We start from the raw sequence: 17,126 nt of genomic DNA, 5'->3' as shown, positions 1-17,126 counted from the left end.
TTTGATTGTTTGGAAATTTGTAAAGTATCTTGCTGTGACTCTAATGACTTCTCAGGACCTCTTGCCCTCACTGGCTCTCTCTTTCAGTCTTATTCTCTAAAAAGGGCAGCTGGGTTTGCTGTCACTGATTCTCAGATAAGTTCTCACTGCCCTGAGAGATTTCTTATGTCTAGCCTAACAATGAGAAGGATCACAAGGTGTTTCATTGTCATTGAAATTGCATCAGTATTAAGCTGAAAAATGTTTTAAGTGTAAATTTATGAGAGAACTTTACAATATTTAAAGGTCCCTGTTAATATATTTCTCTAATTTATATGAACAGTGTTTGATCCTTAATAAGTAAAACATTTGAACTTTGACATTATGCGTAATCTAAATTAGGATATTTCTACCTGTTATACTGAATAATTATGTTGATTCAGTCTTAGCTAGGCAGAAAAAAGGTCAAGACTTAACGTATTTCAGAACCCTGGAAACTGTGCCATCCTAACTGAACTTATATTTTAACAGGAAAACGCTTCCCAGCATCAAGTTTATATCCCTCTGGGTCACAGGCACAAATCGAAACCAAGAATCCCAGAGTAAACTTGTTGGTGAGCAAATGGCAACAGGTCTGGCTCCTCGCACTGGAAAGAAGGAGAAAGCTTAATGATGCCTTGGACAGACTCGAGGAGGTTAGAAAACTCACATATTCACCATATTATCATTCACAGAATACATTTCCAAAATCTGAATTTTTAAAAAACTTTTTGAAATAGAGAAGCAAACTCTTGCTCTATGAGTACATGTTACTTTTTGGGGGGGATGCTGAATGGTAGGAGTCACATTTTTGTTCTTTTTCCATGTGAGTATCCTGTTGTTGCAACACCAGTTTGTTGAACATGGGGGCAAGTGCACCAGCCAGGAGTCAAACCCGGGGGTCTCCCATATGGCAGGCGGGGATTCTGCCACTGAACTACCCTTGCACCCCCACGAGTTTTAATTTTAAAATCAGTACCATAAATATATATACGTTTTGTGAAAAACTGATATGGTATTTTAGGTTAGAGAATCAGTAAAGTAAAAACCTGATATGTTTTAACATATTCAGAAGTTGACTCCTTAAGAAAAGATAAAACTTGACATATGTTTCCTGTGGTACTTCTTGGCAAATATGATCATTTATAATGCAAGTCTTTTAACTTATCAATATTCTATAAACTGAAATTTACGGTCTCAGATTGTAAAATTGGGAAACTTTTAGAAGTTTAGGGGAATTTAAAAGCATGCCTCATAGCAGAAAGAAGGAGAGAATGACAAGTGCTAATGAGCTGGTCCTGCTGCTTGCAGTGGGCATAGCACAAGAGGTGTTGCTTTGAGCAATCTCCACCTGGGAGATTTTGGTACCATCAGAAAAATTGGTTGACTTTTTGAGTTTTGTTCTATTTGTAAAGAAAAATCGGAAATGATATAAACTTTACAGAAAAAAAAAGCAATTTTTAATGGTCCTTTGCAGGATCATAGCTCACTTTGAAAGATGTGTATATCATAGCAGATCATTAAAAATGGCTTTATTGGTACCATATAAGATATAACTTGAACACAGCATTAATTCAAGGAAAATGCCTTATGCCCTTTGTAGCTGAGGGAATTTGCCAACTTTGATTTTGATGTCTGGCGCAAAAAATACATGCGATGGATGAATCATAAGAAATCTCGAGTGATGGACTTCTTCAGGAGAATCGATAAGGATCAAGATGGAAAAATAACACGACAAGAATTTATTGATGGAATTCTTTCCTCAAGTAAGTCTGAAGGGAAATGACTGTAACTCATGTAATTTTTTTTTAAGAAAATAAACATAGCTTAAAATTGCAGGGCCAGTAAACTGGTATTAGTGATAAAGCACTGCCTTTGATTTGGCTTGTCAGTCACCACTCTTAAAAAAAAAAAACATTCTGTGTGGAATTTGGAAATTGAGAGTCAGGCACACTTGCTATTGTGTAGCCACAGATATTTTCCTTCACTCACAGAATCTGTGTCCTCACTTATATAACAGAGTTAATATTTGATTCTTAAGTTGTTTGTGTTGCCTGGTGTGTAGTATGAAATCAATAAATGCAAGTCTGTTACTTTTTCTTTCTAATTCACATTCTGATCTAATGTTGTCTAATGAGAAAATTAGAACTCTATAACTTCTTAAGGTATGGGTCATGTGTATATGATTTCCCTGGCAGATATTGCTGGAGGTCATTCTTAAAGTAAATAAACTTCATGCAAATTATTTCTTAAATAAATAAATATTAAATTCATTAAATTAAACAGTCACATACATAACTGTTTCATTTGCTGTGATGTATATCAGTTTTTAAAGGATATTTGATACATTTGATAACCATGAGCGCTGAAACAGTCCGATTAAAATGCCCAATCAAGAATGTCTTTAGGCAGAATTCAGTGATCCACTACTTAACCGCTGTTTTGAAAATTTTAGAGTTCCCAACCAGTCGCCTAGAGATGAGTGCAGTTGCAGACATTTTTGACAGAGATGGCGATGGATATATTGACTACTATGAATTTGTAGCAGCCCTTCACCCAAATAAAGATGCATACAAACCTGTCACCGATGCTGACAAAATTGAAGATGAGGTACTCCTTATATCTCACAGCCTACAACAGTGATAGTGCATTCTGCCAGGATATCATGCATAGTTCATGCAACTGTTTTATTTATTTTCATGTTTGGTGGTCATGTCAAAGTTTTGAGGATTCCAGTTTGTAATATTAACATTAAAGTGGATATTTCATCATTGTTTTTGGCAGGTGACAAGGCAGGTAGCTAAGTGTAAATGTGCAAAACGATTTCAAGTTGAACAGATCGGAGATAACAAATACAGGGTAAGTTTGCAAAAAAACTTTGTATTCTAAAAGATTTTGCATGCAATTTGATCTGCATTGTTTTCTAGGAATCCTAATTATTTTTACCGCCTAGTAAAAACTAATGGTATATCAAATTCCAACGTTTACAATTTTAAATTATATAAAGATAGCCTACCTTTTATATGTTTGGACATCTTTGAAACCAACAACGTAGTCATTATTTCTAAGGAGGAAAAATATTCCCTGGATAACGTTCAAATTTCATATATTTATGTTGATTCATATTACTTTGTAATATTTAAAAATTATGGTAGAGGTAAGTTTTCAGGTTTCAAAGAACCAAGAACCACAAGAGTTTAAAATGTTGACTCATTTTTATAAAGTGAGAAAGAGGCAGTGTTTTCCAGTTGTATGGTAATTTTTGCTTTTATTCAAAATCTCAGTAACTCAATTTATCTTCTTCAAAACAATTACTTAGAGCAGTGTGACTCCATCACTCTTTCTGTCTTTTTTTTTTTGTACATTTCTTATGCATATAGTAGATAGAAAATGTGCTGAATTTCCCTAACACAGTATCATACTTACAGATGAAACAGTATTCATTTACACTTTTATATTTCTCCATTGAAAAACATTCATATACCTATTAAAAATTTTACATTAAATTTGAAACCCAAAGATTTTCAAAAAAATTTGTAGGGAGAATATTCAGATTTCTTTGGTTTGAAGTTGGGACATGAATACCTGTATATCTCCAAGCCTAGATACTATATCCAGAAGCCCAAGAAATGAGAGAGAGAGAGAGAGAGAGGAAGTGTTTGTGTTTGTGTGTATATGTGTGTGCATGTATTCTAGAGTAATGTAGAAAGTTTCATGCTGAACTAATTGTCTTTCTTCCATTTTTTCCATTTTTTTTATCAGTTCTTCCTGGGAAATCAGGTATAAACCAGTGGAATGTATTCTCAAGATCCCACTAATTTTTTTTTAACTCCAATTCATAGTCATTAAAGCTTGCCATGGCCAATCTCCCCCATGCTGTCTCCCCAGCTACTATAGTGTTGGTTGGCGTGGTGTTTCCGTAAGCTCTGTAAGGGTCCTTGATCCAGGATTCCTTTTTGCCTTGTGTCTCAAATGAGGAGATTACTTTTAAGTGAACCAGATGATGAATTGTAGCTTGGCTGGCTACAGAGTTACAAATGAAATTTTCAATTCCTATTTTCAGTATTATTGTTAGCATATATTTTAAATATAATGCAAAGACACATTGAAACACAAGTTTGATTCTTCACACATCTCTAGGTAACTTCGTTGGTGTTTAATCATTGAGGACGTATGGTATATGATAGGTAGGACAGAATCAGCATTAGGCAGTGGCAGGGAAAGCAGTGATAAAAGGTCTCCATGGCACTCAGCCATAGGTAACATGAGTTCTCTCCTAAGCAGCTGTTGTCCGTTTACTCTAAATCATTGATTTATCTGTACTCTAGGGCTTTGCATTTTCTGAATAGACATTTTAAGTCTGGAGGTTTTAAATGATGCCATTCCTTCTGGGGAAATTTATCTCATGCAACTCATAAAATCTTAAAGTCATATTTTATGCCACCATGACCTCACATTTCACTCAGTATAAACAAACCAGTGACATTACATTGTGTTAAAGATTTTATGGCTAAAGAAGAGAAAAATTTTGTTTTGACTTAAAGATATCCCAGGAGGAGAATTCTTTGCTATATGCCTTTGGAAAGACCCGTGCTGCATATAGTACCTGACAACTATCATATTGGAAATTCCTCTGCCACACAGTTTTTAAACAGTTTTACAGCTCAACTTTCAAATTATAAATCATCCCCATTTATTGCAAGCAAATAAAATTCTCAGTTACTTTGAGTAGTTTTTTAAATTTCCATTAGTTATAATACATAAAAAGGTTATTTTTCCATTTTTATTACTTTGTGAGTCAACAGTTGGAATAGCATCTTTTATTTGTGGAGAGGAAGGGAGAAATACCTGTAAAGATTTTATTCACTGAAAGTGCAAGGACAACATTAGTCTGTTTTTCTTGTCTCATGATTTGGCTTTTCAGAAAATTAGGGAAATGATGAGAACAAAGATGGTTGTTTGGAGAATGCCTTCTCAAAATGAAATTTAAAATCATTAATCTTTATTAGAATTGAAATATCTCTATGAAATATTTCACTTTGGTTATTTCCACAAAACTTTTGGTTTTAATATAATCTTGGACCAAAATTATCTGGTCCAATTATCTGGTTCCTTAAGGGTAATTTTCTTTAAGTCCCTTTCTTTCCCTTTGCTTATTGGCGGCACCAAAATTTTTCTAACAAAAAAAATACATACATTTTTATTTTTCAAGTATGTAATTTATATTTCAGGAACAAGCCCAAAATAGGAAAGTTTGAGTCTCAGGGTTTAAAAATGGAGTTAGAAATAACAATTTTAAGTGGTTTGTTTTAAAACGCATGAGCTATTGCTGTTGCATTTTACATGTTTTTCAGATCCAAGTTTTAGGATCATGAATGGGATTTAGTAGGCTTCATTTGAGAACCTTCTTCCTGAACTTCAGTGTTAAAGTTTATTAAGAAGTAGCAGATTATTTCTTCTTAAAATAAAGTTTTCTGTTTATCCATGAACCCAGACAAATAATCAAGGCATGATTGTATATCACCTACCTCATAAAGAAGCTATTATATTCAATTGACTGTTCGTTTTGCAATGGTATCTACTGGATTGGCAACCATGAAATTCGGTATGGTGGTTTTTAAAAGTTGGACATTAGTCTATTAGAAATGATTTAAAAGTATAAAATCATTTCTCATGGGCTTTCAAAATAAATAAACTTTATGATCAGGAATTATCTAGAAATCTGTTCAGGACTTGCAGAATTAGTAGCATATCCAAGTGATAGGAGATCCATTGAAAGGGCAGGAAAAAGATGATTGCTGTTAGTGTCAACGGTTAGGTGCACACAGCTTTGAGAGAAACCCTTTTGGATTTGAAAACTGTCTACTAATAATGTATCAGTGGATGTTCTAATATTAAAGTAATCTAAAATGACATATTAATCTAGTCTTTAGCAAATTAGTTTACTAGGTCATTAGGGATGCATAAATTTTATTTGACTGTGAAATTTTGATTGGTCACATTCATTTATTACTTTTTCTCCTTTAATCAATTCTGCTCCTTAGAGGAAACAGAATGAGTTTCTGCAGATTTCTCTCACAGATTTCAGTAGAAAACAATTTTAGTGTAACAGTGAAGAGAAATCATAGTTGATGAAATTTTCTTTAGAATCATCTTATTTCTTATATACCCTGGGCAGGTGGGTCAGTGCTTGTTTTCGTGGCCATGTTAATCTCTAGAAAAATTTTTCGTTTACTGCCTTACTAATGTTATTTCTATCATAAGAAAGAAGAATGACTTTTTAGACCAAAGCTTTAATATTATACCTGATAACCTTTATTATCTTTTTTCCAAACTGTTTTCTTTGGGCTAAATCAGCATGCAGCAGTCTAACGCAGATCATTACAAATCCCCTTTTCTGAGATTTTACTAATCGCTGTGAACTAAGCAAGAAATTAAAATTGGTTGCTTAAGCTACTGCAGATTGCACATTATCCTTTAATTTAGAATTATTATTGACAATTCGAAGTGCTTTCTTTCTTCCTCTGCACAGTTTGGAGACTCCCAGCAGCTGCGACTTGTTCGAATTCTACGAAGTACCGTGATGGTTCGTGTTGGAGGTGGATGGATGGCACTTGATGAATTCTTAGTGAAAAATGATCCTTGCAGGGGTAAGGAAATGCTTATGTCAAGATAACAGCACCATCAAAATGTACCAGTTTAAACAAACAGACAGACAAAAAAAAAAAAAGTACCAGTTTATTTTTCAGCATGAAAAAATAATGCTGGATATAATTTTGGTCATTTATTCGATCTAATAGTGAGTGTTTCACATAGGTCTCTGTCAGCCTCAAGTTTCCAGAGAACTTGTGGCAGTTATGTGAACCAGGTTCTTTTCATTGTTTTTTTAACTTCTATATAATTAGGAGACAGGCCTGCAGGATATGCTAGAATAGATTTTCATTATGAGACCCTCCCTTCTGTGATTTTAAAAATGAACAGTTATACCAAACCAGGGAAAGGATTTTGTCTGCCATTAAATAGCAAACTCAGAGGTGTTGAAGACTGAAAATACCATATAGTCAAAGTTTAAGAGTGAAAAGTTTTATGAAAGGAGGGAGAGATAAGGAAAGCAATAATTTTGAAATTTAAAAAAGTATCAACAGCTATCTTGACATTTACTTTAAAGTTGCAAGTTACAACATTAAAATATAAACATATAATACTAAAGCTCTGTCCATTTATCATCAAGAAGAGCCCTAGGCTGGCATTCACTCTCCCTTGGTTTCCAGATCCTACAGTTTCCAGATCCTATTCTCAAATCCTTAATTGATTTACAAGTGGTCATTTCATTGCAGGTTGTAGTTAGGTCCCATTTATCCGATATGCCCATTTTTTTTCTTACTTTGAAACAAACAAATGATAAAATGGTTATGACTTTTCTTTAATATTTAAACTCATTTTAATCCTTTTAAACAAACAACAGCAAATGTTCATGGCAGCTCAGCCTCACAGGCTCCTTTCGGTTTCAGTGCTGGCATCCGAATACGTAGACGTATCTCAAGGAGCTCCTGTGAAGTAAACAGACCTCTTGTTATCTAACCATATGCAGTAGCCTCACTCTCTGCAAGTTAGCGATATACCCATGAAAGAAATAAAATCAGAATAAAAGAAGGCAATGAACGAAGCATTGAGAATGTGTAGTGTTCTGTAGGGTTGTTTAGGAAAGTTAGCATGACTGGCAAAGTCCTCCCAATACTTTTCTTACTGAGTCAGCCTTCAAGTGCTTCCTCTCCTGATGCAACTTTTCTTCTAAAATGTGTGCTACAGGTCCAATCTGAGCACCCTTTGCATATTCAACTACTGTACTTTGTTTCTTCTCCTGCTAACAGTATTCTTTAATGTGATTTGGTATCCTGTGTCATTTTTTCTAGTTCATCATCATGGGAGTAAAATGTTACGTTCGGAATCAAACTCTTCAATTATTACTACTCAGCCTACTATAGGTTGGCAACTCCTCTCTTTACCTCTCCCCTCTTTCCTTTTCTCTTTCCTACTTTTACATTCTTGCTTTAATCATTTGTTTTAAAATAACACGCTTCATCCATTGCGTATGGCTTAACTCATATCCAACTGAGCTGGTGCTTCCAAATTTAAATTCTGAATATTTGACACACTTCCAGTGTGTTGCAGATGCAGGTGTTATGTAAGTGATAAAACATATGCTAACACGTTGCTCATCTGGTTCTTGTGGAGTGTTCTCCGTGTTAATATGTGTTTGTATGAGTGCTGCATCACTGATTATCTCACGAATACTTGGGTCTGGTGTTTGTTACTGCATGTTGATAAAGCAGAGTGTTTCAAAGCATAAAATAAAAATACTAGCTGCTTCATTCAAGTAAAAAAATCTGGACATCTCTTACATGTTATCATCATGATTAACAAGCCATCTCTCATTTTATGTAATTCTATCATTTAATTAATTGTGGTGTAAAAATATTGGCATTCTCCCTACCTCAATAGTACATGCAAAAGACACAGTCCCTGCCTTACTGACTTGTCTTCTCAGTGTGATGAAAAGGATAATGAAACCATGTGGGCATCAGTAGCTGGTGGATTAACAATATTTGAGCATGGGCTTTCCATTTTCATGCTGACTCTTTCTTTAATAGTGGTTATTCTTGCTGGTGTCTAGTGTTAGAATAAGCACACTTCTTTATTTTTTTCCCCCCAAACTCACTTGTATCCAAAAAGGAATGCATTGTAAAAGAATGCATTTAACTTTTTGTTATGCTGAATTGGAGTTAGCATGGCAAAGAATGATGTTCTTGAAGTCCTCGAAGTGATCTCCGGTGCCAGGTTGTTGTTCTCCCCATAAAAAATTGAGCACCTTTTTTTTTTCCTTCTTCTTTTGTTTGTGTGCACTCGTGTGCGTGTGTGTGTGTGTGTGTGTGTCGTCCAGCTAAAGGAAGGACAAATATGGAACTGCGTGAGAAGTTCATGTTAGCAGACGGTGCCAGTCAGGGGATGGCTGCGTTCCGACCCCGGGGCCGAAGATCCCGGCCTTCGTCGCGAGCTGCCTCACCGAACAGATCTGCTTCCATGTCCAGTCCGGCTGCTCAGGCCGCCTCCCCGCAGGTGCCAGCCACCAGCACGCCCAAGGTAGGAATCGGGGATGAAGTTTTCTCTTCCTCTGCAATCAATGTCCCAAACATATTTTTGAATGCTCTTCAGTCCCTGGAATTTGTAGGACTAGCTTTCTCCATTTGTGTCCCTTCTCACAAAATAGAAACTGAAGAATTACTTTTTAATGTATACGTTTGCCTAGTGACCGTGCAGAGATTATTCACACGGAAGCTTTGATTCTTTTCAGATTTTTTTTGTGTGTGTGGTTGTTTTTTGTTTTTAAAGCTTCATTCATTTATTTTTATTTGGGGGGTATATGATTTGCCATCAGATCTTTCTACTTATTTTTAATTATTATATCCATTCTTACTATGAAAGATGACTCTTTGCTGTGGATATCTCTTTCTGGGGCTTTGGTTTTTATCTGCTATCCTTTACATTTGATATGCCATTGTTCCATACAGATTCTCCATCCTTTAACACGCAATTATGGTAAACCATGGTTGACAAACAGCAAAATGTCAACTCCTTGTAAACCAGCAGAGTGCTCAGACTCTCCCGTGCCATCTGCAGAGGTATTGTAAGGCCCAGATTCTAGTCTAATAGTCTCCTTTAATTGAAACGATCACTTACTAACATTGCTTCGCCATTCCCTTACTATATGTACTTTGATGATACTTTTATCAACTTCTGTAAAATAGCCCAGGAGATCCTGGAAGACATGAGAATTTGGGGTTAACAGAAGAGCAGTTTTGAGCTCCTTTAACACTGTTCCCTTAATATACTCACACTGTAGGCTCTATACCTCCTTTGTTTTGTTCTCTTCCTCATACTTAATTCTACTTTTCTCTCTCAGGAAAGTAAACTACAGAATATTACATGCAGGATCTAAGTAGAGCAGGTGTTATATTTATGTCATGAAATATAGTTTGGGCAAGGAATGCAGCACACCCCTCTAGGCTGGAGCAGGAAACAGTGTTATTTGCAAGAGAACCACTTAAATTCAAAAAAAGTCTGTTGAGTCACTAAGGCATGGTCCTTCTGGATGTCTATTACATTCATTTTTGCCCAATACCAGGTGGGTGTAACATAAATGCTCAGTTATCAGTACAGGTAAGGGGTGGGCTTAGAAATGCAAAAAGTTATCTGTATTTTTCAGTCTCTGTTAGATGTTCATGATAACCAATATTATTCAAGCATACCCTTGCCTTTTAATGTGATAAGATATATGGGAATAAGATAAAAGTTGCCAAGATTAACTCATATATCAGATAATTTACATTCAATTGAAAGTCAGCCAATATCTTTTTAAGAACATCTCTGTTAAATAACAAACATAGGCACCAAAATGATCACATATTTGACTAGACTATTTAGGGGTAAAAATTCCCTAAATATCTTCCTGAAATTAAGGAAGCATTTCATCTTAAATCTCCGAAATATGACTTATAAACCAGGATCCTTATATAAAAGTAATATACTACCTTTAAAAAACCTTTTATAATTTTCGAAACACTTTCATAACCTGTTATTTTACTCAGTCCTCACAACAATAATAAGAGAAAATGTTGTTACACTCATGACTCCATGGAAATCTGTGGCTGATAAATGGTAGAATTGGGACAAAAACAACCTACTCTTCATGTCTTACTCATCCCTTCCCACTCATTCCCCTCTCCCTTCATTTTCACCCCTTCCCTCCAGGTGGAGGCTCATGTATTACATCTATAGATGTCTGTCATTCCAGATCATTTGGAAAAGCAAAATCCAACCAACCAATAAACAAAAATAACAGTATGCTTCAATGCAAGGGTCTTTAAGAATACTAGATAGGGTTGATGACAATACATTCAATCATGGCATTCTCAGAAGAATGATTTTGGTTTTTCACAGTAACTAGTTCTGCCACCTTGAGTGATATTTTTCATAATTTGTCAATCCTCACTCCTTCATGATTGTTGAGATTCTTTTTAATTTGGGAAATTAACTAAAATCAGAATTATCAGATCTTGGGTGAATCACCTTCCCTCATCGGGCCTTAATTTATCTCATTTGTAAAAAAAAAGATTATTATTAGATGAGTGCAAGGATTATTTGGGCTCTATTTGTGAAAGTAGTTTGAAAACTTGTTTCATATGCATACAAATCATATATAAAGACTTTACTTAAAAATGCATATAGTATATGTGTGTAAATGAATGGTATGGCTATCCTATTCAATATAAATAAATGCAACTCTGATGTATCAAAAAGTCTTATATATGCTTTCTTAAACATTATAAGTTATACAACTAAGGGAATACTAATTTTTATAAAAACATATGTATAATTTGCTCAGATTCATTTCCTCCAAGTAGCTCTCTTGCTGTGAGTTCATTGAGGGCTGTGATATCCCTTATACTTCTAAGAAGATTTATTTTGCAACTTGGGAGAACTTTGAAGATGTTATAGTGATGTAGAAAAAAATGTAATGATTTTAGACTTATAATAAAACCTACAGTTGTGATTACATTAGACATTCCCTGAGAATGTTCAAAATACCTATCCCCAAATGTTGCCTTGGTATCTTGTATGTAGGAACCATAGAAGGTGACACAACCAAGAAGTAAATCAATGTGGTATCAAGTTATTAAATGATAAATGATCATCACTCTTTTTTTTTCTGTTAAACTATGGCAGTTTACTCATTACTTACTTGTCTTTCTATTTCAATTTGTTTATTCCTGCCTCACACTGTAATAGCACTGGAGGCAGCAGAATATCCAAGCACACTTTTTCACAGTCCCTGTCTCTTCTTTTTACCATGCAGTCACCTTCCTTTTGTTAGGGGTGGGGTAGTTATTCCATGTCAAATCTTCAGTTTTCCTTTCCCTATGAACTTAGTTTTCTAAGTGCCAATGCTAAGTGACATTTAATGCAATGCTTTCTTAATTCTTTAACATTCATTAATAGTCTGAAAGATACTAATATACTCAAAGTTTAACTTGTCCTTTTTTCCTTGCCACCACTTTCATACTCATTTGCGTGTCTCCCTTTGTGTTTTCTTTTCAACCATGAATTCATTTTCTTGAGGTTTCCTTTGAATTTCTTAGAGAGGGATTAAGAAATAAGAGAAGAAAAGCAAGAAAGAACTCCATGTCTCATTTAAATGAAAAATGTCTCCCCATCCCCAACCTGACAAGGTCTAGTAGAGGGGTTTCTACTGCTTTGTAAAGAAGTGGTGTCGATAGAATATCATGGAACAGGAGCAATATCTTGAAATATCTTTTCACTAATTAACCACAGGGAACACCAATACAAGGAAGTAAGCTTCGACTTCCAGGGTATTTATCAGGGAAAGGATTCCACTCTGGGGAAGACAGTGGCTTGATAACTACTGCAGCTTCCAGAGTCCGAACACAATTTGCTGGTGAGTTTGGTTGCATTTCTTTCTTTAATGGCTTTTGCAGCATAATGACCTGAGGATTAAACCCCTTTTTATTTCTAATTGATGAAGAAATTAATCGACACTGCTGCTTTGTTTTGAAATGACATGTAGCTCCAGTTCCTCAACAAAGGCAGGGGATAAAGGAGTCATGGGAGCAAAGGACTAGAAAATCCGTTTTGGAAAGTTCCTAAGAAAGATGAGAGAGTGAATGACTGTGTAACAGAAGAGAAAATTCCAGCAGAACTCTCCACCTACAAGCTGGAACATCTTAGCTTTTCTGTCTGCCTAGAGATTAAGCTGGCCTTGTTTTGGGTGGTTGGGAAAACCTAACCGTGCTGGGCCTCATCCCAGTGCTTCTCACATTTCATCATGAAATAGCCCACCACAGGGGTTCTGACTCAGCAGGTAGGACGCGTCTGTGGAGTTTGAAGTCTTATCTTTTAAGTGGCTGTATGCTTTTTAGTTACTTATAATTGGGTAAAACATGTACTCGAGCATTTGCTCCATGTGTGCACACATCCCTGGGCACACATCATGCCAAAGTTCAGAAAGCGTAATCTTAAATGATAAGAATATTCTTTTGTCTGTTTGCAGTAAATGGAATCGTGTTTTAAGTGCGGCCAACCACATTTAACTTTTTGGCTTTTTTGTATATTATGTCCACTTAGCGTGTTGACTACCCACAGCTGTGGAAGGGGGAAAGGCCAGGTGAGGGAGGGTGCTCCATCTGGTCCCCCATAGAGGATCCTAATCCCACTGATCTACACGGGCTTTCTGAGTATGTACTAGGTGTCAAGAAAAATTGTTGAGATTGAAAGTGGCATCAGGTTTCAAGAATCGGATGCAGATGGAGCCAGTAATAAGGGGTACCCATCTCTGGCCTCTCTCCGTAGATTCTAAGAAGACTCCCAGCCGACCAGGAAGCCGAGCCGGAAGCAAAGCTGGCAGTAGGGCCAGCAGTCGCCGAGGCAGCGATGCATCAGACTTTGACATTTCAGAAATCCAATCTGCATGCTCGGACGTGGAGACTGTCCCCCAAACACACAGACCTACGCCCCGAGCAGGTTCTCGGCCATCCACAGCCAAGCCTTCCAAAATCCCCACACCCCAGAGGAAATCACCTGCCCGCAAATTGGACAAATCCTCAAAAAGATAGTGCAATTGGTTCCACCAAGGCCCTTCCTTGAGCATTTATTATTTAAATTTGAAAGATGTAAAATATGATGTAGAAATTATTGTGAAATATTGCCAGAGTTGAGTTTAAAATTCTGCAGACGGCCTTATTTGTGTATTTGTCTTTTTATTTTATCTGTATAATTTTTGTCAGATATTCTGGGATTAAAGTCACATCATATGTGAAGGGGGAAAAGACAGTTTACCATGAACGAACTTTTTCGCACTATAATGTGTGGTGCATACGCTAAAACGTCACTGTACCTACAGGTAAGTCTACATCCTCTCTGACAACCACATCACTACATTGGTAGCTGACGTTAAGGATACCTCATGACACGCTCTTGTTTATAATGGAAACTCTGAAAAGCCAAAAGGCATACACAGGGATATATTTTGAGAAGATTTAAATCTAAACTAATAGATGGAAGGCAGAAAGACAAACATATCCACACACAGTTCTTTAAACAGTATCTGACAGAGAACCCACAGGAAGTTACCTTAAGCACTTGCCAGAACTATGATAGTCAAGTACCTTGCAGCATTTCTGTGCTATCACTTTAAATGAGGCCAGAGGCATCTTGGATATTAGACCTATTATACTGTAAGAATATAATTATTATAAAGTGCATTCACAATAAATGTGAGGTTTTCTTTTGCTTGAGTGGACAGTAGCACCTGTATCATTGAACTCATTTTGTATCAGAGCAATTTTGCTTGCAGAAAGCTATGAAATAAACATGTCCCTTAACTACATTGCTATGGAATTAATTTTTTTTCCATAGGGAAAATCTGTGTATTTTTTTATGAGCAATATCAATTTGAAGTGACCAAAAGATACTTTAAAATGGGTTTATTTTGATTTCTCATCTGAAATAATCATGTTCTGGTATTATATCTATATTTAATAAATATATATGCATTTTAATTTATTATGTATACTCACATAATATAGAAAGATATTAGTATGCATTTAATAAAACATATTCACTTGAACCTATGGAATACCTGATTATTTAAAGTTAACTTTTTATTTGTTTTGAATAAAGGTTATATGTATGGTATGTTTTTATTAGTAATATGATAAGTGAAATTGGAAGGACAGCAAAAAAAAGAGGGAGTTATAATAAAAAGTGCTCATTACTCATTCTACAAATATTTTTAATGGAATGCCATAGACACTGGGACAACAGGGTTCCTGCCCTCCTGTATTCAAGTTGGAAATGGTAATAAGCAAATCACTATAAAACATGAGCTATGAAACCAGAGCATTTGTGGTTTTATTAAGGTAATATAGTGACAGTCTTCTGGCCTGTTGTCTTAGTTTGTGGGTGTTGCCCTAACAAAATACCTAGAAGTCCAAAACCAACATATCGGGAGAACCAGGTTTTTCTTAAGTCTGTGGGGAAGAATCTGTCCCTTGTCTCTCCTGACTTCTGGAGTTAGCCGTAATTCTTGGCATTCCTTGGCTTGTGGCAGCATAACTCAGTCTCTTCACCTGGTCTTCTCGCCTCCTATATCTGTCTCTCTGGGTCCAAATTTCCTCTTCATATAAAAATGCCAGTCATACCAGATTAGAGGTCTACTCCAGCAAAACCTCATGTAAACTTAACTAATTCTATCTGAAATGACCCTGTTTCCCAATAAGATCACATCTGAGGTACTTGGGTTAGGACTTCAACATATCTTTCTGGGAAGACACAGTTCAGCCCATAGCACCTGTGTATACTGAAAAATCAAATAAAAAATAGGATTTTCCTAAATATGAAATAGCATCTAATATAATTAGAAGGGATGGCAGGTTGTTACTTTGCGTAGCCTGAGAGGTCACAACTTTGTAAATTTGTTTTAGCAAATGTCAGTGGGGCTGTTCCAAGTCCAAGGGAAAAGGATGATGTTTCCCCTTTTTAAAGGAGGCCACCATTGAGAAGGCTGTAGATTCCACTGACCAAAATTAACTGCCATTTTAAGGGATAGTAATGCCTTAAGACATTTGTCTCATGTGGGAGCCTTTCATGGAAAAGGTCAAGCTAACCTATGACATAGTTCATTCACCTGACTATAAAAAAGGAGAAGGTAATTGAAATGGTTTTCATACCCTTAGTACTTTGCATATGATCACATTTCCACTTCAAAGACAAATGCAAGGGAATGATTTTTGTCTCAGCCTGTTTGAATGATACCCCTGTCGAAGAGAGCTTTTCTTTCGAGAGGTTTTTCTTTTAGGAGTAAAAAAGCTTTTTGAAAAAGATGAGTGGTTTAAAATATTTTAGAGAAATCTTAAGAAACTGATCCTAGTTCTCAGCATTTGCCCTCATGGGGAGCTTTGCAAACTTGGACACGATGCTTGATCTTTCTTCTCATACTGACTTCTGAAGAGGCCTCCCCAAAGTTTCGGTGAATGCAGCAGAGTATGCCTCTTCCCCACTCCACAAACACTTCTTTTTTTTGGGGGGGTGGGGACAGGTAGATGGTGTTTTCACATTTTTATTGGGGGTTATAGGGGAGGGGTCTCCTCTGTGTCGGTGAAGGCACTCCCAGATACTTCAGCCCCTCCAAGCTGGGTCCCTAAGAGTCCTAGGGATGAATGCTCATGTCAGGCATGCCGCCACCATCCTGGACAGGCGCTCGGTGATTGTAGGGTGTGTGGCCTGCTTGATCACGCTGGTGTGCTGGTGTAGGGGCTGAGTGGGGGCAGAATTCTAGCGAGGCCTCCGTGGTGAAAGACACACCCAGCACCAGCTCCTCGGCCCAGACATTCTTTAAAAAGGTGGCGACACTTGTGGCCATCTTGGTCTTAGCGATGATCCATTTCTTTTTATTTTGTTTAAAAACAGGACATTGGAATGAATCTCAACTCTAGAAGTCTTAATATAAGATTAAATTTTAAGCATTATAGAAGCTGAATCATGGAGATGTTTTTGCCTTAAAAGCCAAAGCTACAAGTTCTCATGTTTTCTGTTACCTTCTTTTGAAGTAGGAGTATCCTCGTAAATCAACGCAAAAGTAGATGGGCCTGGTCCAATCTCAGATCTGGTTTCTTTTATGGTAAATATGGTTGAAAGGGGTTGGGAAGCACCTTGTTGGCTATCAGGCATGAACTTGTGAAAATGAGAAGGAAGAGGAGACTGGGAAATGATCTTGTTTCTTTTTTTTCTTAATTAGAGAAGTGTGGATTTCCTTTTTTTTTTTGATCATTTTGAAACTTGCTTTACATACTTGGAACAAAGGTGTATTAGGCAGGGTTCTCAGGAGAAACAGAACCAATAGGCTGTATGTATGCATATGAATATAGAGAGATTTATTACAGGAATTGGCTCACACCACCTTTGGGATAGATAAATCCTAATTCCTTAGGGCAGGCTGAAAGGTGGGAACTGATGAAAGATTCCATCAATTTTCC

The 17,126-nt window shown here is 36.4% G+C and overlaps 1 protein-coding gene across 27 annotated transcripts in view; it reads left to right on the top strand.

The window, feature by feature from the left end:
* DST (dystonin) overlaps positions 1 to 14,479 on the top strand; it is a 512,816-nt gene extending 498,337 nt beyond the window's left edge. For 13 of the 27 annotated variants that reach the window (XM_077162131.1, XM_077162125.1, XM_077162129.1 and 10 more), the window contains 11 exons: positions 511 to 674; positions 1,622 to 1,784; positions 2,474 to 2,628; positions 2,803 to 2,877; positions 3,781 to 3,798; positions 6,551 to 6,668; positions 7,932 to 8,003; positions 8,960 to 9,159; positions 9,588 to 9,698; positions 12,409 to 12,532; positions 13,444 to 14,479. In XM_077162131.1, the coding sequence (XP_077018246.1) occupies positions 511 to 674; positions 1,622 to 1,784; positions 2,474 to 2,628; positions 2,803 to 2,877; positions 3,781 to 3,798; positions 6,551 to 6,668; positions 7,932 to 8,003; positions 8,960 to 9,159; positions 9,588 to 9,698; positions 12,409 to 12,532; positions 13,444 to 13,706 (1,463 nt within the window). In that variant the 3' untranslated portion in view covers positions 13,707 to 14,479. The remainder of the gene's footprint in view (positions 1 to 510; positions 675 to 1,621; positions 1,785 to 2,473; positions 2,629 to 2,802; positions 2,878 to 3,780; positions 3,799 to 6,550; positions 6,669 to 7,931; positions 8,004 to 8,959; positions 9,160 to 9,587; positions 9,699 to 12,408; positions 12,533 to 13,443) is intronic. The other 14 variants (XM_077162141.1, XM_077162146.1, XM_077162140.1 and 11 more) reach the window with 4 other exon arrangements.
* Positions 14,480 to 17,126: the final 2,647 nt, after the last annotated feature.

The sequence above is a fragment of the Tamandua tetradactyla genome, chromosome 5, assembly GCF_023851605.1.
Source record: "Tamandua tetradactyla isolate mTamTet1 chromosome 5, mTamTet1.pri, whole genome shotgun sequence".
Taxonomy (NCBI): domain Eukaryota; kingdom Metazoa; phylum Chordata; class Mammalia; order Pilosa; family Myrmecophagidae; genus Tamandua; species Tamandua tetradactyla.
Note: the sequence above shows the minus strand (reverse complement) of the source record. Positions and strands in the feature narration are given on the sequence as shown.